Source organism: Sinocyclocheilus grahami, unplaced genomic scaffold (genome assembly GCF_001515645.1).
Source record: "Sinocyclocheilus grahami isolate Dianchi unplaced genomic scaffold, SAMN03320097.WGS_v1.1 scaffold486.1, whole genome shotgun sequence".
NCBI lineage: Eukaryota > Metazoa > Chordata > Actinopteri > Cypriniformes > Cyprinidae > Sinocyclocheilus > Sinocyclocheilus grahami.
In genome coordinates, this window is record NW_015505665.1 from 475003 (window position 1) to 500567 (window position 25565).

At 36.9% G+C, this 25565-nt stretch overlaps 2 protein-coding genes and 1 pseudogene across 4 annotated transcripts in view; 2 read left to right on the forward strand and 1 right to left on the reverse strand.

Moving 5' to 3' along the window:
* LOC107553923 (ras GTPase-activating protein 1-like) overlaps positions 1-13838 on the forward strand; it is a 42718-nt gene extending 28880 nt beyond the window's left edge. For both annotated transcript variants that reach the window (XM_016236265.1, XM_016236266.1), the window contains exons 9-25: positions 825-903; positions 992-1115; positions 2516-2672; positions 2908-2995; positions 3702-3782; positions 4117-4274; positions 4362-4438; positions 5730-5902; positions 6081-6240; positions 7153-7295; positions 7570-7685; positions 8719-8805; positions 8891-8958; positions 10590-10678; positions 10790-10867; positions 10979-11113; positions 12886-13838. In XM_016236265.1, coding sequence (XP_016091751.1) covers positions 825-903; positions 992-1115; positions 2516-2672; positions 2908-2995; positions 3702-3782; positions 4117-4274; positions 4362-4438; positions 5730-5902; positions 6081-6240; positions 7153-7295; positions 7570-7685; positions 8719-8805; positions 8891-8958; positions 10590-10678; positions 10790-10867; positions 10979-11113; positions 12886-12969 — 1897 coding nt within the window. In that variant the 3' untranslated portion in view covers positions 12970-13838. The remainder of the gene's footprint in view (positions 1-824; positions 904-991; positions 1116-2515; positions 2673-2907; positions 2996-3701; positions 3783-4116; positions 4275-4361; positions 4439-5729; positions 5903-6080; positions 6241-7152; positions 7296-7569; positions 7686-8718; positions 8806-8890; positions 8959-10589; positions 10679-10789; positions 10868-10978; positions 11114-12885) is intronic.
* A 2696-nt stretch (positions 13839-16534) lies between these two features.
* LOC107553924 (cyclin-H-like) lies at positions 16535-22259 on the reverse strand. Of its 2 annotated transcripts, none has more exons than XM_016236268.1 (10): positions 22148-22259; positions 21643-21772; positions 21365-21487; positions 21200-21273; positions 20902-21112; positions 20611-20774; positions 20459-20529; positions 19598-19700; positions 16807-16870; positions 16535-16723 (listed from the first exon to the last, which is right to left on the reverse strand). In XM_016236268.1, exons 2-10 carry the CDS (start codon positions 21757-21759, stop codon positions 16691-16693), a joined length of 960 nt encoding a protein of 319 aa, XP_016091754.1. In that variant the 5' UTR covers positions 21760-21772; positions 22148-22259; the 3' UTR covers positions 16535-16690. The 2 variants fall into 2 exon arrangements, with proteins under 2 accessions (XP_016091754.1, XP_016091753.1); XM_016236267.1 differs by having other exon boundaries at positions 21999-22259.
* Positions 22260-23765: 1506 nt separating this feature from the next.
* On the forward strand, positions 23766-25100 carry LOC107553915 (uncharacterized; annotated as a pseudogene).
* The last annotated feature ends 465 nt before the right edge of the window (positions 25101-25565 follow it).

A 25565-nucleotide genomic window follows, 5' to 3' on the forward strand; every position in this document is an offset into this window, starting at 1 on the left:
CACACACACACACACGATGCGCAAAAACAGTAAATAGCAAATACTTAAACTAATATCAAAACAGTAGCTGATTCAGAAGAGCCAGATTGTCATAGCAAAGTCAGAATTACCTCCTCTCCTAGGTTCACGAAATGGTCGTCCATAAAATGCATTGCTGTTCTGTTGTAAGTGATCTTAAAGATTCCTAAATGCATCTACTTTCGGAAGGCCAAATAAAGTGCTTTTGCTTTCGCCTAGAAACACACATTGTCTCCCTGACATGGCTGCTTCAACACTAACTGCGGTTACTGAAACCACGCCTTCTTTCTTTGCGTGCACATTTGGGCACATTATGCAAATATTCCCACATAGTGACCTAGATATGTGGGGGCGTGTTAGAACGAGCCGTTTTAGGGGGGCGTGGCAAAGTCTTAACTTTGATAAAGAATATCTCTTTGGGTTTGTGACTTTAGTCTTTGCAATATATGCACAATCAGCTTGTAACACTCCAAAGAGAATGGACAACTTGAAATCGCGTCATATGACCCCTTTAAGTGTTTGTTTATTACATACAGAGGTGAATAATTTATACACGCACAACATTTTATTTTCATTAATTTGCCTGCAAACACCATTTCTGCTCACACTACAAATAACTAAACAGATTTCAGTCATATACTCTTAAAATATGCCTGTCCAAATATTTTTGCTGCCTGGTGCTGAACAAAGCATTTTAGAGATTAAACCCTGTCCCATATATTATGCTGCAGAGCTTATTTAAGTCATAAAAACGACTCAGCTTTACATTTAGCTGGTCTCTAATTAAACGATGCTTTTCCTGGCAGTGTTGACGATATTATCGAACGTTACCGAAAAGAGCAGATCGTGGAGAGCTACACTCTGAAAGATCCTGTCTCTGTCCAGGTAAATGAAAGCTCATACCAATAAGCTCCGATATCGCTGAAGATCATCTCAATAATAAGCATAATACTGTGTCCTTTTTGCCGTTTAGCAAAAAGAGCAAGTTCTCTCCGATTTGGTCGACGGCAGAGAAATCTATAACACTATTCGACGGAAAACAAAAGATGCTTTCTACAAAAACATTGTCAAGAAAGGATATCTTCTCTTCAACAAAGGTACCGCAGGCTACTTTTATGCAGCCAGCTGCATCCATTGACTTTTTGCTGGCTATCAGGCTGTTTGACACATACTCGTAACATTTGAATTCAGTGCACGAGAGGATGTGGGTAATTTGTAGCACGTAAGCCCCATGTGAGTGTGGTTTTGTCAAACCATGACAGTCTTTGATCACCTGTGAAATGCACATGAAGGCTCATCACAGACAGCTCAGGATCAGCTACACAGAACAAAAAGCAAAGCGTTTACCAGCTGTCCAGTTCAATGACAGTGGCTTTGCTTAATAAAAGATTTGGCGCTCTGTGAGGTGTGCTCACTGATCAAAGGCTATGAATCTGAATTAGTTCTGACATCTTGTCTGGTTAGTATTCAGCTGTTTGTAGTTAATATTTAGATGGTTTAATGTGTGCTAAAGTCTTTATACTTCAAATCCTGGCTGCATTATACAGACTCCCCGTGTACAAATTCACTTTCCTCTTAAAAAGTGCTGATATAAATAAATGAGGTGTTCTGCAAGTAGTGAGATCTGTTTGTTTCAGGCGTTGCAGTCGATATACAGTATACAGTATGTACCTCATTGTTGTGCATTGTAAAATGGATTTCATATAGTTCTGATTAGGGCTGGATTGATCAATTATCGATTTTTATTGATTCTTAAATCCCAAGATCCCAGAAATCTTTTAGCCTCTTGCTGTTTTCAGTTGATGCATGAACAAAACTTCACTAAACATTAATTGTAGCATGCCTGTCATCCAACAATCACAATAAGCTTTGTTACTTGTGATATAAAACAAAGTCTCAGCTTTCAAATTCTGCCAACTTTATCAGGAAATTTAAACAATGAATGTCATTTTGGCGCTTAACGTGGCATGACAGATCTACTAGTTACAGCACAAAATAATCAAGAATTAACATCATAAAATATGTTAAAAGATACAGTACAAATTACAGAAATGCATCATGTCTCATATAATCAGTCATAAAACAGGTAAACTTCGCTCAGAAAAGTCATTCAGTGTCCATAAACTTGATGGACTTTTTCCCCTATGAAAAATTAGCACATACTGTACCTGATATATAACCAAATGACTCAATATCTAAATAATTCTAATAAACATTGGACTCAAATCAAGAGCTTGTGAATCAAATAGAAATCTGTTGTTTCTTGTTGACATTAAGCTGTTGCTGTATTTAGTATTCAGCTGGTTTGATGTGTAGTAAAACATTGTATTATACAGGCTCCTTGTGCAAAAATTAACATACTTGTCTTTTAAATTCATGACAAATAAATCGGATGTTCTCCCATGGTTTGGCTGCTTTAAACTGAATTTTCTAAACCGTTCAAGTAGAGTAATGTGTCTGAAGCATCTTGCTTACCTTTTCACTTGTACTTCCACAGGTAAGGGTAAGCGCTGGAAGCATTTGTACTTCATCCTGGAGGGCAACGACGCTCAGCTCATTTACTTTGAAAGTGAGAAACGAGCCACCAAACCCAAAGGACTAATCGATCTGAGCGTGTGCTCTGTGTACGGGGTCCACGACAGTCTGTTTGGCAGGTATGCAATTGTAATGCAACTCAAGTCACTGGTGTCCTTAAATCTGATCATAATTTGTTTGCAGATGCCATTTGGTTTGATATTTTATGTAATTTACATATTTGTATGTAATTCTAAGACATTTCTAAGATTAAAACATTTAAGTATAGCTTAAGTGTCCACAGTGTTTGGTGCCAGTTTACTAAGGAGCAATATTGATGTACATGTTTCATGTTGATGCTGTTTTTATGCCCAGGCCAAACTGTTTCCAGATTGTGGTTCAGCACTTTAGCGAGGAGCAGTACATTTTCTACTTCGCTGGGGAGACACCTGAACAGGCACAGGTACTACATCACTTCTACACACACATATACAGTATATATACATACTAGCTTTAAAAATGTAAAAATCTAGTAAAAGTAAAAATGCTCGCTAAGGCTGCATTTATTTGATCAAAAAAATACAGTAAAAACATGTTGTCAAATATTTTTTATTTTAAAATAAAGATTTTCAATTTGAATATATTTTAAAATGTCAGTTATTCCTGTGATGGCAAAACTTTCAGCAGCCATTACTCCAGTCTTCAGTGTCACATTATAGTTTAGAAATCATTCTAATATGCTGATTTGGTGCACTAGACACATTTCTTATTATTAACGATGTTGAAAACAGTTGTGCTGTTTAATATTTTTGTGGAAACCATGATACATTTTTTTTCAGGCTTCTTTGATGAATAGAAAGTTCAGAAGAACAGCATTTATTTGAAATAACATACATTTTGTAACAATATAAAAGTCCTTACTGTCACTTTTGATCAATTTAATGCATCCTTGCTTAATGAAGGTATTAATTTCTTTCCCAAAAAAACTAATCTTAATTTCAAATGTACCCCAAATTAAAAAGAAATAAAGACACTACACACTAAACAGATTTGAGGCCCAAATGCCACATAATTGTTACTGCAGAGTTTTACTGCATGTCTGAACCAAGCCTGTTTAAAAGTGATAAATAAATAAGTCTTTGAACCAACCTTGTGTCCTGCATTCACAGGACTGGATGAAATGCTTGCAGACGTTCTGCAATAACCTTAGGAAACCATTACAGATCACATTCAGCAAGCGTCTGCGTCAGGTAAGAGAGAAGTCTCACTGTTTTCATTAAGTGCTAGCTTCTGTTCCCGTAATCATGAGTTAAGGTGTTCAGATGACACTGAATGTGCTGTCAGAAGGGGCCACAGCTGAGCTGTCTGGATGCTGGTGAGCAGGGTGATGAAAACCGCTTTCAGAGCACCTGATCCCAGTCACGCAGTTTGGGCTAAATCTAAAAAAGAACATCATCATCTTCATTACCACAGGCATATTTTTGGAAAAAGATCTCCGCATGTCATCTGCCTCTGACATCTCATCACTTATTCATTACAGAGCACTGAAAAATCTAACATTTGCGTGTCATTCTCTCACCTTAGGTTAGCAGTTTAGTCCTGTATGTGGAGGAGGCCCACAAACTTCCCATCAAACACTTCACCAACCCCTACTGCACCATCTCATTGAACAGTGTGCAGGTGGCGAAGACTCATCCTAGAGAGGGACAGAACCCTGTGTTCACCGAGGAGTTCATCTTTGAGTGAGTTCATTGTGATTCTCAAGACTCATTTGGAGGCTTTGAAAGTGATGCTCGATTAAGGTTCTGATTACTGTTCTTCTCTCACAGCGACTTGTCGAGCGACATCAACAGATTTGAAATAAGCTTAAGCAACAAGACCAAGAAGAGCAAAGAAAGTGACATCTGTGAGTATCATTGCCTGTTCATTACCATATAATTATTCTGTTAGATTTATTTTTGAGAATACCTCACACTGAGTCCAAAAATTAACACTCGGCAAGCATTGTGTGAATAAAAATGCACTTTGGCAGGCAAATGAAATTAGATACTAGCTGACTATTTTTGTTGTTGTTGTTGTTTTTGATTAGAAGAATGATTGTTGGACATAAGCAAACAAGTTAACAAGTCTTGGTGTTAACCACTCAAAAATAAAACATACTTCTAAATAAAATAAAAATGTATCCAATAAAGATATGTGTGGCAAAAGGAAAATATTAAGGATTTTTTGTGGTTACAGTAATGCACTTGCAATGTCAAGGGTTTAAAAGCAGAAATGTGAAATTCTGTTAAAGTTAGTTTGGTTAAATAACTAGTATAAATTAAATTGTGTGTATTATTTAAGCTGTACAGTTAGATAAATGTTTAGTTGTTATTAATATAATTTCTGTTAGTGGAGTTTTTTAATCTATTTATATCAAGATTTATATTGACATCCTTATTATTTATATGTGCACTACCGTTCAAAAGTTTAGAGTCATTTTTTACGTTTTTGAAAGTAGTATCTTATGGTCAACAAGACAACATTTGTTTGATACAGTAAAAACAGTAATTTATTTATTTAATTTTTTTTAATGCAGTTTATTCCTGTGATGACCATGCTGAATTTCCAGCAGTCATTACTCCAGTCTTCAGTGTCACATGATCCTTCAGAAATCATTCTAATATGTTGATTTGGTGCTCAAGAAACATTTATTATTAATAATTATTATTATGTTTGCTAAATATTTTTGTGGAAACCATGATGCATGTTTTTGGGGGATTTGTTAATGAATAGAAAGTTCAAAAGAAACCTATTTATTTGAAATTGAAATCTGAAACAGAAATGCATCCTTGCTGAATAGAAGTATTGATTTCTAAATGAATAAAAAAGCTAAGTAATTAGTAGAAGATTCTGACCCCAAACTTAGAGCAGTGGTTTATTGAATATAATTTTGATGTTTATGGCTTGGCACTATGCATTTTAAATGTTACTGCAACTTGATTTGATATTTTTATAAGTATAAGTTATTGTCTGTGGTAATTGACAGTGTGTTGCTGTCGATTACCATAGAGTTCAATTTCAGTTTCTGCAGCAACATTCCTTTAACATCCCCTATGCTCCTTTTCCTTGCAAAAGTGCACCCTCTGCTGGTACTAGATGAAGCAAAGCATGACTTCTGCTCCTCTCTATTTTGTTTCTCTTCTATATTGTTTCAGTGTTCATGCGTTGCCAGCTGAGCAAGCTGCAGAGGGGCCAGATGATCGATGAGTGGTTTCCTTTGAGCTCCTATGTGCCGCTGAAGGGAATCGAGCCAGGCTCACTCCGCGTAAGAGTGCGATACTCCATGGAGAAGATCATGCCTGAGGAAGAGTACAGTGAATTCAAAGAGGTGAGCATACACATGGTCATTTTCTACACTTTGCAAAGAAGGGGATGTGGCCTTGTAGTTGAAGACATGGTCTGCTATTAAAGGATTTTAGGTTTAAACTATTACATGTGTGCCTTTGAGCACTTAACCTTTTGATAAAAGTATATTTTGCTGACATTCTCTCACTGTCCATCCCCAGCTCATCCTGCAAAGAGACTATCACGTGATCTATGCGTTGGCTCACGTGTGTGGGCAGGACCGCACCCTGCTGGCCAGCATCCTGCTCCGTATCTTAAGACACGAGCGAGCCGAAGCTCCGTTACTGAGGACGTTGAATGACAAAGAAATTAATATGGAGGGTAGGGCTCTCTTTGTATTATTCACAGTTCAGTATTCAACAGCAAACAGATGTCACAGCTGCATTGAGGCTAGGCAGCTTCCCTCAGGCTTGTTCATCATCTTCTAGCTGTTGACAGTTTTATTTGTGTTTTTTATACAGTTCCACTTTTCAGGCAATGAACAGTTGTTTATGTAATAGACTGAGCAATCAGACACATTGAAAATGTGCAGTGTGTTCAGAGAAGAGCGGTCACGATACCAGTATTAGTAGTGCCGACTCAGTTTGGTATGTGGATGAATTTTTCAATCATGGGAAAAGTTTGACTCGTGAATATTAATTCGATTGTGACTTGACTCTGCAGGAAGGTTATGAAGCAACATTAGCATGGCCTAATTAATATTCAGTTGATCAAAGAATCCTGAAAAATATTATGACGATTTCCACGCAAATATTAAGAAATGTTTCTTGAGCAGCAAATCAGCATATTAAAATAATTTCTAAAAGAAAAAACAGGAATACTACATTTAAAAATATTCTACATTTCAAATAAATTATTTTAAATTGTAATAATATTTCACAATATTACATTTGGACTTTTTTTGATCAAATAAATGCAGCCTTGGTGAACTTTTTTTTTTATGTATTGACCAGAAACTTTTGAATAGTGGTGTAATTTATAATTTTAAAAAATTATAAATTTAAGTATTTTCCTCTAGTTCATATTACATTCATTATACATTTTCTACTGAATTTTAAAATGTTTAGCCTGTTCAGTATAAATTGAATGATTAGTGTAACGTTAATTTATTGCTATATTAAAAAAAACATAGAAAAGGATTGTGCAATGTTTCAGACATTACCTTTTTTTTTTAATTGGCCATTGTTTATCGTGAACATCCCTACAATGTAGCTTTTTGTTTTGGTGTTGCAGATGAAGCCACGACACTGTTCCGTGCCACTACTCTGGCCAGTACTTTGATGGAGCAGTACATGAAGGCCACAGCCACTCCTTTCGTCCACCACGCCCTCAAAGACACCATCCTGAAGATCATGGAGAGCAAGCAGTCCTGTGAAGTAATGGAACTAAACAATGATCATGTTCAGTGGACAAACATGTCCCAGTGTTAACATCCTGCTCCATTGTGCCTCAGATCTGTAAAAGTTCTCATCTCCTTGTTCTGATGTGTTGTGTTCAGTGTTTTCTGAGCCAAATCCATCAACATGATGTTCTCTCCAAAGCCTTGGGCAAATCGTCTTTTGTTGGGGTTCTGTTGAATAGAGAATATCCTAAACTAGCAGTCAGAATCCTTTTCCCTCATCTGGAGTGTTTTCTGGTCTTCCTCCATAGCTGAACCCATCTAAACTGGAGAAGAATGAGGATGTTAACCTGAATCTAGTTCATTTACTCAACATCCTGTCGGAGCTGGTGGAGAAGATATTTATGGCTGCTGAGATCTTGCCCCCGTAAGTATGAGAGCGCACCACCATATAGAGTCCTATCAGCATTACTGCCTTGTAGTACAAACACTGCCTATAGTAAATATTATACTTATTTTTTTTTCCCATGGCATCACGTTTCATTCAAATAATTTCTATATAGAGTAGAGAATTAATTTAATTAATTGTTTTATTTTATTTGCCAAATATAGGATATTTCTAGGTCAAGATTAGATATTTAATTATTAGATTTTGAATTACTCATTTAAATGGACAACGCAAGAATGTTATTTCTTTAATAGAAATGTTTTTATGTAATATACACTACTAGTAAAACATTTAGGATTGGATTTTAATGTTTTGAAAGAAGTCTATTATGATCTCTAAGGCTCCATTTATTTGATCAAAAATACAGTAAAACGGTACTATTGTGAAATGGTACTGCAATTTAAAATAAATGTTTTCATTTTTATGTTTTAAAATGTCATTTATTCTTGTGATGGCAAAAGCTGAATTTTCAGCATCATTACTCCAGGCTTCAGTGTCACATGATCCTTCAGAAATCATTCTAATATGCGGATTTGCTGCTCAGGAAACATTTATTATTATTATCAATGTTAAAAACTGCTGCTTAATATTATTGTTGAAACTGATACATTTTTTAAAAAATGTTCAAAATAAAAGTTCAAAATAACTGTATTTATTAAAAATAGAAATCTTTTGTAACATTATAAATGTCTTTACTGACACTTTTGTTAAATTTCATGCATCCTTGCAGAACAAAATTTATTTTCAAAAAAAGCTTTGACCTCAACATTTTGCAAAATAATATAATTCAATATACTTTAATATATGATTTTTTTTTTTTAGACAAAATTAATTTTTAACATCTTTTTTATTGGTCATCAGGCATAACAAGAAAATAATTATCAGCTTATTATATTGACCAGATTTATTTTTATTTCAGTGCATCCTTACTATGGAATGCTAAATTGATTATACGCTTCTTTATGGTACAAAGCTCAGTATTCATAGTTTGTCTGTTTTCTCCCTGTCTAAGGACTCTGAGGTACATTTATGGCTGTCTTCAGAAGTCTGTGCAACAGAAATGGCCTACCGACACTACAATGAGGACCCGAGTTGTGAGGTAACACATTGTCAAGCTACATTTGTTCATGTTTACAGAGGAACATCTTGCAAAGCGTCAAAATGTGTTTGTCTCTGTCATCCAGTGGTTTTGTCTTCCTGAGACTCATCTGCCCTGCCATTCTCAACCCCAGAATGTTCAACATCATTGCTGGTGAGTGCATAGCAGATGCAGCATATCTAGGTCAAGTACCCACTCAGATATTTCATTCTGCACCTGATAGAAGAGCACTTAACGGTCCAAATGTGTAAAAGGCAAAAAATGTCATAGTGAGGCAAAGTCAAAAGACTTTCGTATTTTTTATATGAAAATGGATTTACTGCGCATTTTACATTTAGATGCAACAAAATATAAAAAAAAAAAAAATGTTTTTGTAAATGAAGGGTTTTAAAATTCTAACAAAAATGTAAGATCATAAGACCATAACAAAAATGTAACGATTAGTAATGTATTTTTAATGAAATTGTAATTTAATTTGACTCCGATATACATATACTGTTGGCTAAAATGCAAGAAGTTAATGATAAAGAAAAATGTAGAAACAATGTATTTGATTCAGGTTATCAGATTTAAGTATATGAGAAGTTGTTTAGAAGTGTTCAAATTAATTGTATATTTTTTGAGAATTTTTTGGTTCAAAAGTTTGGGGTCAGCAACTGATTTTTTTTTTTATATATATATATATATATATATATATATATATAAATCAAAGACTTTTCTTTTAAAAAAAATGTAGCACAGTTTCCACAAATATATTGTCAGTTTTAGTTAACATTAGACTTCATAGACTATTTAGTTAAAGGGGTCATATGATATTGCTAAAAAGAACAGTATTTGGTTTAATGAAATGTTTATGCAGTTTAAAGTTAAAAAAACATTATTTTCCACATACTGTACATTATTGTTTCTCCTCTATGCCCCGCCTTTCTGAAACGCGTCGATTTTTACAAAGCTCATCGGTCTGAAAAGCGAGGTGTGCTCTGATTGGCCAGCTATCCAGTGCGTTGTGATTGGCCGAATACCTCAAGCGTGTGATGGAAATGTTACGCCCCTCACCATACTGTGATGCAATGACTTATACTGTCTTTTTACGCGTTGCGTTGCATCGCGCCGCGTAAACATAAAACCATGCATTTGTGATCGGAGAAATGACAAACAAGCACTACTCTGCACTGCTCAAAACTTGCGTTTGAATCATCAGTTGCAAATCCTTTCAATGAAAACGTGCTTACAGTCTGTGAGTCAGAACAGCCGGCATTGGTCCAAACAAAGAGAGCACAATGAAACACAGCGTCTTCACGACATGGCGGCAGCAACAATACTACAGCGAGAATAAAAGTTACGCCTTCTTTCTTTGCGTGAACCTTTAAGCGGCGTTATGCAAATCTTCTCACATCGTGATGTAGACATGTGGGGGCGTGTTAGAATGAGCCGTTTTAGGTAGGTGTGGTTGACTCTTTAACTTTTATAAAGAATATCTCTTTGGATTTGAGACTTTAGTCTTTGCAACTTTACAGATCTTCTTTATGCACCAAGAGCTTGTAACACTCCAAAGAGAAAGGAGAAATTGAAATTGCATCATATGACCCCTTTAAGCTAATTAACAACAAGACTACATTAGCAAACCCAAATTAATGTGACATGACAAAAAAAAGACCGAATTTTAAGGACTTTTTTTGTGCAAAAGCCATGTCCAAAAAAGTGTACAAAAGGAAATTAACATTGGTACCTCAACTTGTTTAGTATGTTATCAACAATGATGAAAATGTGTCTTGTCTTTGCAGACCCTCCATCCTCCACAGCAGGTCGAACGCTCACCCTGGTAGCAAAGTCTGTGCAGAACTTGGCCAATCTTGTGGAATTTGGTGCTAAGGTGTTTGGATTTTCACACTGTGTTAGAAAATGATTTAAGCTGAATAGATGTCAAAGGGTCCTGTGAATGCTAATGTTGAGATGCATTTGTCGTGATGTGTTTGTGTTGCAGGAGCCCTACATGGAGGGGGTGAATCCTTTCATCAAGAACAACAAACAAAGGATGATCATGTTTCTGGATGAGCTGGGGGTAAACTGCCCTGTATCCATTTTTAAAGCAGCATGGGTTGCCTGCGGCTCAGTTTATGAGCTGTGTGTGAAGTAGCTTTCCTAAAACATTCTCTCTGTGCTCGTTCTCCAGAATGTTCCTGATCTCCCGGAATCTACCGAGCACTTTAGGACTGATTTGTCCCGTGACCTTGCTGCCCTGCATGAGATCTGTGCTACTCATTCTGATGAACTCCGCACCCTCAGCAATGAGAGAGGAGTACAGCAGGTATGTGTCTCTCTTATGATAAGTAAAGGTAGGGCATATATAAGACATAATGTGCAGTCAGCCGGTCATTATCAAATGACCCTGACATGAATGTATAGACTGACTGTTTATTATCATGCTTATAACACAGCTACTTGTCAAATAATATGGATTTTAGCTGAAATTGTTTTATTTCATAAGTTAAAATAATAGCAGAGTGTTTTCAGAGATAGCACAGCTATATAGCAAATCAGTTAACAGGAATATTTGACAACAGAATGTCTTTATTGACTAGTCAGAAAGAATCACTTATTCCAGAGAGCTGTGTGATAATGCTGTACACTAAATTCATAAACAGCAAAATACTTTATTCACCACAACTTCTTGGTCATGCAAATATATTAAATTAATAATTACAACTTTTATTTAAAAGTTCTTATCCGTAGAAACCCACAAAGATTGCATTATTTTTTTATTGTTTTATTTTCACGTTATCAATGGACTTTTATGGAAAATGCCTTCATAAAGCAAATGTATTTATCAGGCCTGTCAATTTAATCACACATCAACATTTGTTCAGAAAAGCCCTGAAATGGAAATAATTGTGTTATTGTATGTGTTATTAAATATTGTGTTAACACTACAATAAGGTTCATTAGTTAACTACATTAGTTAACATGAACTAAGCATGAACAGCATTCATTAATCTTAGCTAATGTTAATTTTAACATTTACTAATGCATTATTAAAATCATTAAAAAATTGTGCTTGTTAACATTAGTTAATGCACTGTGAACTAACAATGAACGACTGTATTTTCAATAACTATGATTAATAAATACTGTAATACATGTATTGTTCATTGTTTGTTCATGTTAGTTAATACATTACCTTATTGTAGTGTTACCAATATTGTTATTTCATATATGTTACTGCAGAGAGGTAAAGCACTGAATAGAAGTTCAAAAATGACCTATAATAGTTGTCCATTGTCCACAAAAATATCATGATATATTTGCTACTATAGATTTTTTTTTTAACAGAAACTAGCAGAATCCATAGATTAAAATAAGCAACCAAAAGAGTTATAATTCAAATTAAATACATTTAGGATTCTAGTTTTAATAGCTTAATGTTCTTCAAATTCTTTTCAATACATGAATATACATGATTTTTCCAGTTGCTCATGATTTACTGCATAAGGATTTAAAAAAAAATATTTAAATATATAATTTCAACCCAATTCAATATTTTAGAGCTTGGGCATACCTATAAAATCTGTATTTGTTATTAAAAAAAATGCATGGCATGGCTTTTAAAAAATGTAATTTACATGACTTTTTCAGATCAAAGACAAAAAAACATTATTTTAAATTGTTTATTCTAACTTTATATCATTTAAAGTGAGCTTGAGGCTCCCTTGGAAGTTTACTGAGGCCTATAGTTCATGTGCGCTAGTTTTAAGTTGGTGTCAACTCAGAAAAACATCCAGAGACCCCTGCACTCTTTTCAGTTCCGTTGTTCTCCATCTAGCTGTTTTTATTTATCATTGAAGCTCAGTAAATCTGAAATGTCACTCACGTATGTGCAAAACACACCATTGTTGGTGCAGACATTCATGAAAAGGCCACCAGAGGATTAGAAAATGTCTGTCAGCATCACAAGACCACGTCACAAGTTGTGATCTTAAGAAAACAAGACATTTCCTTCGGCTTCACTCTGCCATTTTTTTAACCCTGCAGATAAAGATTTGAATGCAATCATTGCTTGTTGGCTCTTTCCTTCCTTCACAGCACGTGCTGAAAAAGCTGCTGGCCATCACTGAGCTCCTCCAGCAGAAACAGGAGCAATATGCCATATCCAACAGCAACAGGTAGTTCCACCTCCGTCATTTTGTCTGTCAGTTTGTCTCCATCTCCATGGAGTAGCCAATGGGACCCCAGCATGCTCCACCCTCATCCCCATGCCAGCTCCCACCCTCCACATATCTTCCATCATCCCGTTTCGTCCGCCTCATTGTCTGTGCCACGAGAACTATGCAAACTACAGCTGCAAAACAAAACGGCTGGACTCTGTAGTCTAACACCAATGACTTTATAATCACACGACCAGATCGTTCGGTTTGGGTACATATCAATCTAACAGACGGGTCCAACGAATGACCCATTAAGTCGACAGAATGATGTTTTTAAATACAGGTTGCCAAAGTGCATCTCTTCATCTGCTTGATCTGAAACGGAACTGACACAAGGCTGCAACGATTCTCCTTTATAACTGGATTATGAGCTAAAATGCTTTTTATACTGTAATTTGTTACTGATTTACATGGCTATGAATATGCTAAATGTACTCCGACTAGTGTTCTTTTTCCTGTTCCATTTAGTTCGAATTGTGCTGTAGACTGGATTTTGTTTTTATCATTCTCAGATAGTATGATTATTTTATATCACAATAAATTATCTTGCTGGAATCATGAGTATATAATTTGAGGTAACCTGATTTGTTTTCCATATTGTACAATGTTTGATTAGTTCAGTCTTCCCTGAGACAAATTCAAAGCCAGACATGTTCTCAGGAGAAATTTTTCAAGGTAAAAAATGTTTACAGCAGTAAAATTTATGATAGTAAAGATTGTATCAGGAATGCATGCACTTATTAAACATGTTTTATAATGTACTGACTGTCTCAGATCAGCTCGTGAAAACCGCTTTTGAAAATAAGACGGCTATTGTGCTCCTCTAAAAATATTCTAGTGTTTGTCTGTTTTCAGTTCTTGATTTTGAATAAAGAACCATTATTATGGTTATCAACAGAATTTGTTAGTTAATACATTACCTTATTGTAGTGTTACCAATATTGTTATTTCATATATGTTACTGCAGAGAGGTAAAGCACTGAATAGAAGTTCAAAAATGACCTATAATAGTTGTCCATTGTCCACAAAAATATCATGATATATTTGCTACTATAGATTTTTTTTTTAACAGAAACTAGCAGAATCCATAGATTAAAATAAGCAACCAAAAGAGTTATAATTCAAATTAAATACATTTAGGATTCTAGTTTTAATAGCTTAATGTTCTTCAAATTCTTTTCAATACATGAATATACATGATTTTTCCAGTTGCTCATGATTTACTGCATAAGGATTTAAAAAAAAATATTTAAATATATAATTTCAACCCAATTCAATATTTTAGAGCTTGGGCATACCTATAAAATCTGTATTTGTTATTAAAAAAAATGCATGGCATGGCTTTTAAAAAATTTAATTTACATGACTTTTTCAGATCAAAGACAAAAAAACATTATTTTAAATTGTTTATTCTAACTTTATATCATTTAAAGTGAGCTTGAGGCTCCCTTGGAAGTTTACTGAGGCCTATAGTTCATGTGCGCTACAGTTTTAAGTTGGTGTCAACTCAGAAAAACATCCAGAGACCCCTGCACTCTTTTCAGTTCCGTTGTTCTCCATCTAGCTGTTTTTATTTATCATTGAAGCTCAGTAAATCTGAAATGTCACTCACGTATGTGCAAAACACACCATTGTTGGTGCAGACATTCATGAAAAGGCCACCAGAGGATTAGAAAATGTCTGTCAGCATCACAAGACCACGTCACAAGTTGTGATCTTAAGAAAACAAGACATTTCCTTCGGCTTCACTCTGCCATTTTTTTAACCCTGCAGATAAAGATTTGAATGCAATCATTGCTTGTTGGCTCTTTCCTTCCTTCACAGCACGTGCTGAAAAAGCTGCTGGCCATCACTGAGCTCCTCCAGCAGAAACAGGAGCAATATGCCATATCCAACAGCAACAGGTAGTTCCACCTCCGTCATTTTGTCTGTCAGTTTGTCTCCATCTCCATGGAGTAGCCAATGGGACCCCAGCATGCTCCACCCTCATCCCCATGCCAGCTCCCACCCTCCACATATCTTCCATCATCCCGTTTCGTCCGCCTCATTGTCTGTGCCACGAGAACTATGCAAACTACAGCTGCAAAACAAAACGGCTGGACTCTGTAGTCTAACACCAATGACTTTATAATCACACGACCAGATCGTTCGGTTTGGGTACATATCAATCTAACAGACGGGTCCAACGAATGACCCATTAAGTCGACAGAATGATGTTTTTAAATACAGGTTGCCAAAGTGCATCTCTTCATCTGCTTGATCTGAAACGGAACTGACACAAGGCTGCAACGATTCTCCTTTATAACTGGATTATGAGCTAAAATGCTTTTTATACTGTAATTTGTTACTGATTTACATGGCTATGAATATGCTAAATGTACTCCGACTAGTGTTCTTTTTCCTGTTCCATTTAGTTCGAATTGTGCTGTAGACTGGATTTTGTTTTTATCATTCTCAGAGAGTATGATTATTTTATATCACAATAAATTATCTTGCTGGAATCATGAGTATATAATTTGAGGTAACCTGATTTGTTTTCCATATTGTACAATGTTTGATTAGTTCAGTCTTCCCTGAGACAAATTCAAAGCCAGACATGTTCTCAGGAGAAATTTTTCAAGGTAAAAAATGTTTACAGCAGTAAAATTTATGATAGTAAAGATTGTATCAGGAATGCATGCACTTATTAAACATGTTTTATAATGTACTGACTGTCTCAGATCAGCTCGTGAAAACCGCTTTTGAAAATAAGACGGCTATTGTGCTCCTCTAAAAATATTCTAGTGTTTGTCTGTTTTCAGTTCTTGATTTTGAATAAAGAACCATTATTATGGTTATCAACAGAATTTGTGACGTGTCAATTGAGCATAACCCAGAACATCCCTTTAACCCCACTTTTCTGTAGGGAGACTGTGTGTGTGTCTTGTAAGATGTCTGTTAAATGATTAAAGGCTGTAAAAAAAAAAAAGTACTGTTTTTACAGCAGTAATTGAAGTTGCAGGCAGTTGTTGCTCATCCAGTGGATTTGAACTACCATTCAAAAGGTTTAGATTTTTAGTAACATTTGAGAAGTTTAATAAAAAAAAAAAACAGTAGGATTGTGAAATTAACTTGTTTTAAAATGTAATTTTCAGCATTATTACTCCAGTCTTCAGTGTAACATGATACTTCAGAAATAATTTTAATATGCTGATTTGCTGCTCAAATAAATAAAAAAATGAATATGTTTATCATCAGTTGAAAACAGTTGTTCTGCATAATATTTATGTGGAACCTGTGGTGGTACATTTTTTCAGGATTCTTTGAGGAAAAGGTTAAAAAGAACAGTATATTCAACAAATCTTTTGAAGCATAAATGTCTTTACTGTCACTTTTGATAAAGGTAATGCATCCTTGCTGAAAAGCGTTCTGAAACTAAATTGCTGACCCCAAGCTTTTGAACAGTAGTGTAAATGCTCTGTGCTCATGGTAATAGTGTGTTAATAAAATAACCCAACAATTATGAGAATAAAAAAAAAAAAGTTTTATTTTTACAGAAGAAAAAGATTTACATTACATTTTGCGGAAATATTTACAATCTAGTTTGAGAAGGGCATCCTCTGTCAGTGATGGCAAATGGAATAACTCAGCCTGTTCATGAAATAACGGTCGAGGATGTTGCCAATTTTAAAACAACTTCATCATCACAATGCATCAAAATCCTCATCAGTCCACTCCTGCAAAACAGAAAATCCGTAAGCTTCAAGCGGTAGCCAGAAGATGTGCATCTGAGGAACAAATGATCTTCAAATAAACTTACTTCCTCAGCAACCATCTGCCTTTTCACGATGTGATCATCATCTTCATATCCATGTTTTCTTTTTCTGAAGGACATGGACAGAGGAAAGCATCAGAACCATAAACTTATCATCTGAAGACTGCATTCATTTAGTAACTGTCTTTGGTGACCCATCACTCTCACACACATCTAAGCATGCGATCTTGTGCATCATTGTAGCTCATAACTGTGTAGTTCCAAATTATATGTAGTTTCCGTCCGTATCAATTTGTTCTTTAACTGTAGCCTCAACAGAAATAACAGACTTATAACTGTTGTGAACTAGAAGAAATTCTGTGCCCACAGTGTGAAGATCAAGATGATCAATAGCATGTAGGCATTACAATGCCATGGCCTTCTGAAAGAGCCTTACATTTCTTATAGCTTACCATCAATCCCTCAAGACTTAAAGGGTTAGTCCACCCTAAAATAAAAATTCTGTCATTAATTACTCACCCTCATGTCGTTTCAAACCCGTAAGACCTTCGTTCGTCTTCGGAAAACACAAATTAAGATATTTTTGATTAAATGTGAGAGCTCTCAGACCCTGCATAGACAGCAGCGCAACTGTAATGTTCCCAGGTCCAGAAATGTAGTAAAGACATCGGTAAAACAGTCCATGTGATATCAGTGGCTCAACTTCAGTTTTGCGAAGCTACGAGAATACTTTGAGCGCAAAGAAAATACTAATTTATTTAACAATTCTTCTCCCCCGAGTTACGTCTTCCGCCATTTTGGAGAGTACCCAAGAACGTAATCGATGTAATCAGCATTGTTTACGTTCGGAGGAGAAAGCGTGTGCATGAACGTAATCAGCGTGGTTTACACTTAGGGGAAAGCGTACTTATGCATTGTAATACTCTAAAATGGCGGAAGACGTAATTCAAGGGAGAAGAATTGTTAAATAAATTATGTTATTTTTGTTTTCTTCACGCTCAAAACGTATAGCGTAGCTAAGATGAGCCACTGATGTCACATGGACTGTTTTACCGATATCCTTACTACGTTTCTGGACCTGGGAACATTACAGTTGCGCTGCGGTCTATGCAGGGTCTGAGAGCTCTCACATTTCATCAAAAATATCTTAATTTGTGTTCCGAAGATGAACGAAGGTCTTACGGGTTTGGAACGACATGAGAGTGAGTAATTAATGACACAGAATTTTCTTTTTTGGGTGAACCATGCCTTTAATCCTGAAAGGTCACCATGCCCAATTTTGTCTTTATTTTGCAGAACTGAATGTACCTTTATGGCTGTAGCAACCACTATCCAGATCCTCTGAAAGAAAAGATTGGTAGCAAAGACAGCAAGACTCGTTCTCCCCAGATGCAAAGGAAGATGGTGGATGATTTGACTCTAGTTAGGCAACACATTGCCAATCTCAATCTCTCAAACCAACAGATTCAAAATTGAGCCATCAAAGAGATGTGTAGAGATGTTATTTTCGTAGAAATTATCTATTGGATCTCCCTACACTGAAAATCATGAATCTTCAACAGAATAACCAAAATTGAGTGTAAATCTGAAATGCTGCAAAATCAACTTGGATGTTCGATTGATACCGCTGGTACAACCAACCTGGGAGCCGTGAGCCCTAGACTGACTGGCATCTGTAGCAAGCAAGAACTTTGGCACTGCATTGCTCTTGGCCATCAGGAAAGCGAGATGCACTTATGGTGCAAGCCTTAAACTTTCTACACTCAATTCTACCGCACAACCTCTTCCTGTTTTCAGCTGCGGTTTCAGATGCAGGTAGGCTTAGATCCTAAAGATTCCTATCTTACCTTCTGAGCTGCTTCGCTTGACAAGATGCTGCATCCTGGCTTGTATCTCAAAACCAGTGTTTGTATGAGATACATGAGCAGATCAGTGAGACCGATTCAATTTTGGAGGATAGATTACACAAGGCTGATGCATGCGTCCACTTTTAATAACCTGCCCCCTGTTCTTCCACCTAACCTACAATGGCAACAAACCCGAGCTCAAATTAATTTTAAAGCTTTTCCCCAGAATGGGGCAAGTCGATTTTGGGCTTCCTGGTTTATTTCACATCACAAAAGTCAACCATCAATACCTACTGACTAGAAAACTATATATTTTATTATATCAGCCTGTTTGTGTTAATCAAACTCAGTTAAATTGGCTGTTTCTTGATGTGTATTATTACTCCTTGAATTATGTAAAACCTCAAAACTTATCTACAGTTTATGTTTTTTTAATGTCAAATTTGATCGATTTGACAAGTAGATGCATTGTCCTGTACTCTCTGACTCCTGGACGGCAGTGGTACCATTGTACAACGGAGATGGCGATACCATGGTACTCTGATATACATCATTGTAATCAGTGATTACCATAGTACAAGTCTGGATTAACCATTGTGCCATGTCCCAAAAACATGGGGATACATTTATGTTAGTGTAAGAAGGTTTATATTCACTACACCTGACATGAAACGGCTCACGTTGTACTCATTCCGTGTACAGCTGCATTTCTAAATGCAAATCTATGAAAAGTATGATGCAGATTTACCTTTGTGTGTGTGTGTGTGTGTGTGTGTGTGTGTGTATATCACTCAGCTCATGTATTTTTATTTTTCTATTTTATACTCCAAAACCACAACTTTTGCATCTTAGATACAAAACAAAAAGTTACTAACCTGGCTGAATAAAACTCTTAGTACAATTAATTTTGTGTGCTTTTTAAACAGACCGATCGGATTAGAACTGTAAGGGTCGTATCATTGATTTTACATTTTCCAACAAATACTCACAAGTTTGTAGCAAATTCAGCATGAATCCTTTCCAGTTTCTGTTTGCAGGTATTGACCTCCTCAGCTTTGGGAAGCTCGTATGCTTTAATAAGACTAGTTATCCCTATAATGAAAACAGACACAATATTATGGTCCACACTGTACATTTATATCCTTAATGACCAATAACAGGTAAATAATAATCTTTGATGACAAAAGTTGTCCTTAATACAGCAAGCTTCCAAATAACTGGTTTGCCCAATAAGTTACTATTCTGCACAACACACAACAAATCAAAACTTCTGATGTATGGATATACAGTACACTACGTTGGCAAGTTTTTCTCTATATTTTTGAAAGAATTCACTCACAAAGGCTGCATTTATTTAATCAAAACAGAGTGAAACAGTACAATTTTGAAAATAATTATTTAAAATAAACTAATTCTAATACATTTTCAAATGTACTTTATTCTTGTGATGCAAAGCTGAATCTTCAGCAGCCATTACTCCAGTCTTCAGTGTTAAAACGAGTCTGTTGGCCATTTAAGTCTTTAAATCAAAAGGTTTTTATTATCACTAGAAATATAAATTCAGTCAAATTATTCTAGACTTTTGAGTAGTGTGCATGAAGTCTTCATAGGGTTAAAGTATGGAAGGGTTCGAATGAGTCTTTATTCTTCAAAATGGCATTTCACAACAAAATGGATCTTTCAGGAGATAAACCTCTCATAAAATAACTTTGATGAAGTTATAGGCCACAGATTTACCCACTGAATATCTGAGACCTTTTATGACAGTTTTGCAGAAGTGTTCAGAGTTATTCATCTCTTATTTAGAGACATTTTAACAGTTAAAAAAAAAAGAAAAGAAAAATACTTACGTCTCATTGACTCATACATCTTTGAGAGGGTCTCTTTATCCTCCTTAAGCCCCATGCATTCGGTCAAATATCTGTTAATGTCAAAGAAAATACTTTTTAACGTCCTACCATCTCAACTGCTAGAATCTCTGAATGCTGAAGGAGGAACCTACGCCTCCATCTTGAGGCCAGCACGTGCAGCACTGTTGAGGACGGCAGTGAGGCCGATCTGAGACGGAGAGAAGAGGAGTCCAGCATCCGTCATTGCTGCTCTGTTGAGAAAGTCTTCTGCACTCTTTCTCAGCATCTCTGGGTTTTCTAACAATGGGTATCTGGTCTGAGAATACAGAAACCATGCACTTAAATTCAGTTAAATAATCTGTTAAAAATGTTTGAGCAGCCAGACATCATAACATTGGCCCAAACAAGGGGCGGGACTGTCTACAACCAGGCTTTAGCCTCACCTTCAGGTCAATCAGAAAGCCCTCCAAGGGCCGATAAGGATTGTGAACAACCAGGTGAAAATTGAGCTGCTGGATGAGAAGCAGCTCGTACTCCAGAATCTGTTCTAGAGCCCTCTCCTGTCCTGCAGGGCTCTCCTGAAGGTTCTCCACAAACTGAGTGCTGGACACATTAAACTCATCCACTTTACAGGAGAGATATGAGCATGTCAACCTGCAAAAGTAGGACTTGAAGGTCACAACTCTAATAACTCAGGATCGTATATATATATATATATATCACTCAAATCAGTACACTTACATTATCGTCCGAGGGTGATACTCCATTAAAGAGTTGTTCAAATAGAATCTTCGAAAATACATACAAGCTGTGCCCTGAAAAACATATAGAAGTTTAAAAATAAAAAAAGCAAGAACGGCACGCTAGATGATCTCATCTTTAACTGATAAAAGTGATATGTATTACCACAACAGATTTAGGCATCGCAGGCTTGAACATAGCGCAGAAGTCTAGCAATCTCTTTTCATAGTGTCTGAAAAGCACTTTCTCTTCTTGATCATCAAGAAACCTGGATTCATTTATTCCAGGCTGAAAAACAGATAAAGTCAAAGTGTGATTGATGTTTATGCTGATAACACTATAAATGACTGGGTTACTGTATGATAGATAGGTAGATAAAAGTATATTTTGTAGACTTCATGTAAAATAAATACATATAGAGAATCCCTGCAGGTGCCACTTACCTTACCACTGGACATGCCTTTTAAACAAAACTTCCGATTAGCTTCTAGTCTTAATTTATCTAGGGTTTCCTCTTTATCATAAGTCCAGAATTTCTTCTGAGAGCTGTTGTGATACATCTTGAATGCAAGGCTGTGGATTAGAAGAATACAACTATGATTACACACCAGATCCGTGCATTTAGCTCTCGTGCAGAAGTCCAGTAGGCAGCAGACGAGTATACACATAGAATTCTACTACTCACGAATTACTAGTATTCAAGTTATTGTATTGCGTTACCGAGGCAGTTAACTAAACAATGTTTTCAGATCTCATTATAATTACAGTTCATCCTAAGGATGAACTATTTCAATCTCACCCTCTTGGGCAGGCAGTGACGCTCCGTCTGTGTATCAAGGATGGTCGTACAAATATCAAAGGGTTTTAAAAGATTGAGCTATTGATCTGTTTAAACCAAGGTTTCAACAGTAGACATGCGCGAGAACCGTCGCGTATTAATCACGCCACCTTTAGTCGCCTTTGGATGATGTCGATTGTGTTCCTCACTCACACGAGTCTGGCTCATTTCTGTGAATCGACTCTTTTGAACAGTTTGTTTAAAAGATCCAGTTCAAACAAACAATTCAGCAATTATTTCACTTGATGCCCTAGGGGTTTAGCTCCAACCCTAATTAAACACACCTGAGCCAGCTAATCAGGGTCTTGAGGATTAACGTTACTAGAAACGTCCAGCAGGGTGTATTGGAGCTACACTCAGCAGGGCAGTGGCCGTCCAGAAATTTCTGAAGGAGATCAATAGCTCAATCTTTTAAAACCATTTGATATTTGTACGACCATCCTTGATACACAGACACAGACGGAGCGTCTCTACGTACTGCGGTCAAGCCAGCCGCCAAGTCGAAAAGCACGGTCAATCTAGCCGCCACGTTATTTCGAGGGTCGCGCATAAACTGCCTATTACGGTAAAACCATCAGAGAACTGATCTGAATGCAGTGCTCCTCATCCAGCGAACGCGATTCCCCCCCAACACACAGTCAGTAAGTCGCTGAAATGATGGGCTATCCTCCTGGAGTACTGTCACTTAGCCTCTCTGATGCCGCGGGATAGGTTGGCCCTAGCTGTCTTCAGGCCCACCTCATCTCCAGCTCTGAAGGCAGCGTTCCGCGTCTTCAGGAGTCCGTAGACCTCCCCTGTTAGCCACGGCTTCTGGTTGGCCCGGACAGTGATGGTCTTTGTGACTGTTACATCATCAATGCCAAACTGCATATATATAGAAGTTGTGGGAGCTCTTATTTTGTCATTCCAAATCAGACAGTCCTGAAACGACACAGCTGACACTGTGGGAAGGTGTACTCTCAATCTGAGGTGGAACTGGTCTGTGCAATCCAGAACTTTTATTTTTATAGCTTTTTGAAATTAGAAACAAAACAGCATATATATGGAAGTTGTGGGGGCTCTTATTTTGTAATTCCACATCAGACAGTCCTGAAACGACGCAGCTGACACTGTGGGAAGGTGTACTCTCAATCTGAGGTGGAACTGGTCTGTGCAATCTAGAACTTTTATTTTTATAGCTTTTTGAATGTAGACCAAACTGCATATATATAGAAGTTGTGGGAGCTCTTATTTTGTAATTCCAAATCAGACAGTCCTGAAACGACGCAGCTGACATCGTGGGAAGGTGTACTCTCAATCTGAGGTGGAACTGGTCTGTGCAATCCAGAGCTTTTATTTTTATAGCTTTTTGAATGTAGAGATGCAGCAAGCGTATATTCTTGCTCTTATTTTGTAATATGAGTATTGGAGGGCTTTTATTTTGGTATTCAACATCAGACAGTTACTGACTGTGTGTTGGGGGGGAATCGCGTTCGCTGGATGAGGAGCACTGCATTCAGATCAGTTCTCTGATGGTTTTACCGTAATAGGCAGTTTATGCGCGACCCTCGAAATAACGTGGCGGCTAGATTGACCGTGCTTTTCGACTTGGCGGCTGGCTTGACCGCAGTCACTAACTGCACAAGAGGCCATTCGTGTACGAACCGGTTCAACCGATTCACTGAAAAGATTCGACTTAAAAGAATCGCCGCCAGAGTTCAAATCCCCATCACTTCTAAGAAGAAGAACATGGCCACGAGGAAATACTTAACGTAGACCAATTCAGGAAAGGAAGCGTATACTCGAGAAATATGACCAACGTTTGCTCAACATCAGGGCCTCTGCTTTGCGTCTGGCTTCGAAAAAGGAATATTAAAAATGCCAAGTCGACCCTTTCTAGGACTGTCTTTCCATCTCGCAAGACGCCTCGAGTCGAAGCTGCACTCTGGAGGTGGATCGATACTTCTAGTGAGGACGGAATTGCGGTACAGGTGCCTCTCAAATTAGAATGTCATGGAAAAGTTCATTTATTTCAGTAATTCAACTCAAATTGTGAAACTCGTATATTAAATAAATTCAATGCACACAGACTGAAGTAGTTTAAGTATTGATTCAACGATTCGTAAAAAAGCGACTCAAATGGCTACAGAAATGGGTGTCTGTAATTCCAGGGCGAGCACAGAGTGGTTGACGACACGCTTCAAAACACGAGAGATGTTCCAGCTCGACCAGGGTTCAGAAAATCCACAAAGCGACCAAACTGAGGACACAAGTGCGTCCGATCGTGTTCTCCAACAATCTGATGAGCGCATAACGGACCAGTCTAACGATGAAAGTGACTCACTAACGGATCTAGACATTCCGAAACTTGAACCGGCAGTGGTCACGGCTGAGCTTAACGGGGATTTACACACGGTCACGGTACCTTCACTGTGGCAAATGAAGAAGGCTATGAAAACACTGGCCACTGGGTTACTGTACAGAGGATTCTGCGACTTTAAACTTCTTCATCAATTTGAAAAAGAGGTTGATAATGTTTTGAGAAGTTCTGTGACGGTTTTCAAGCCTAACATGCATATGGACTGATGTGTCTTGTCGATTTTTAGAGACTGGTCCAATTTGTAGTGTAAATATAACTGTTTATTTCCGCACAATCATAACGGGACAGACGCTCTCTCAGATGACCACATGGGGGCGCCAAGTGTTTATGGTTATAACCCATTCCACTACAGCAGGGTTCCTCAAATTTTGCCCTGGAGGGCCAATGCGCTGCAGAGTTTAGCTCCAACCCTGATCAAACTCGCCTACCTGTGATTTGCTATTGATCCTGAAGACATTGATCAGGATGCTCAGGTGTGTTTGATTAGGGTTAGGGCTAAACTCTGCAGGAAAGAGGATCTCGTGGGCCAGATTTGAGGATCCCTGCCCTACAGTAAGTTGGAAACGTGGTTCCATCAAGTAGTTTTTTTTTGTTTTTTTTTAACCCAGATTTTCAGTTTCATCAATATGTATTACATTATTAAGGTTTAATTTGTCCTAAGATTTTGGTTTAAATGTTTGAACCTTGTTAAACGACTTATTTTTACACAAAAATAAAAGCTTTTGATAAAAATGTATGTTGATGACAATTTACTTTTTTAACATGAATAACCGTGTTAGATCAGATATTTGCCTTTTTAAAAAGCCACTGAAGCTTATGAAGCAAGACAGAATAAATTACCAACCTCCTGTTTGAGTAGGGTAGTGTAACCTAATTTGCATAAACATGAGTAATTTATGAATAATAAATGTCCTTGTATTCAGCGTGATCCATTAATTTGCATATCACCATGGCACTACAGTTATTTTTCCTGTGTGCTGTGCTACCATGAAGCGATAAGAGGCTGCACAAAACAGAATCAAAAGGTGAGTATTTATTGCCTTTTTACACTCTCTATACTATAGTCTATTATGTATTTTAACCTAAATAACTCTCATCATGCTTTTTAGTGGGCACAAGCTGTTGTATGCTTGTAGGGACGTTGTCAGTATGTGGCTACAATCACTATA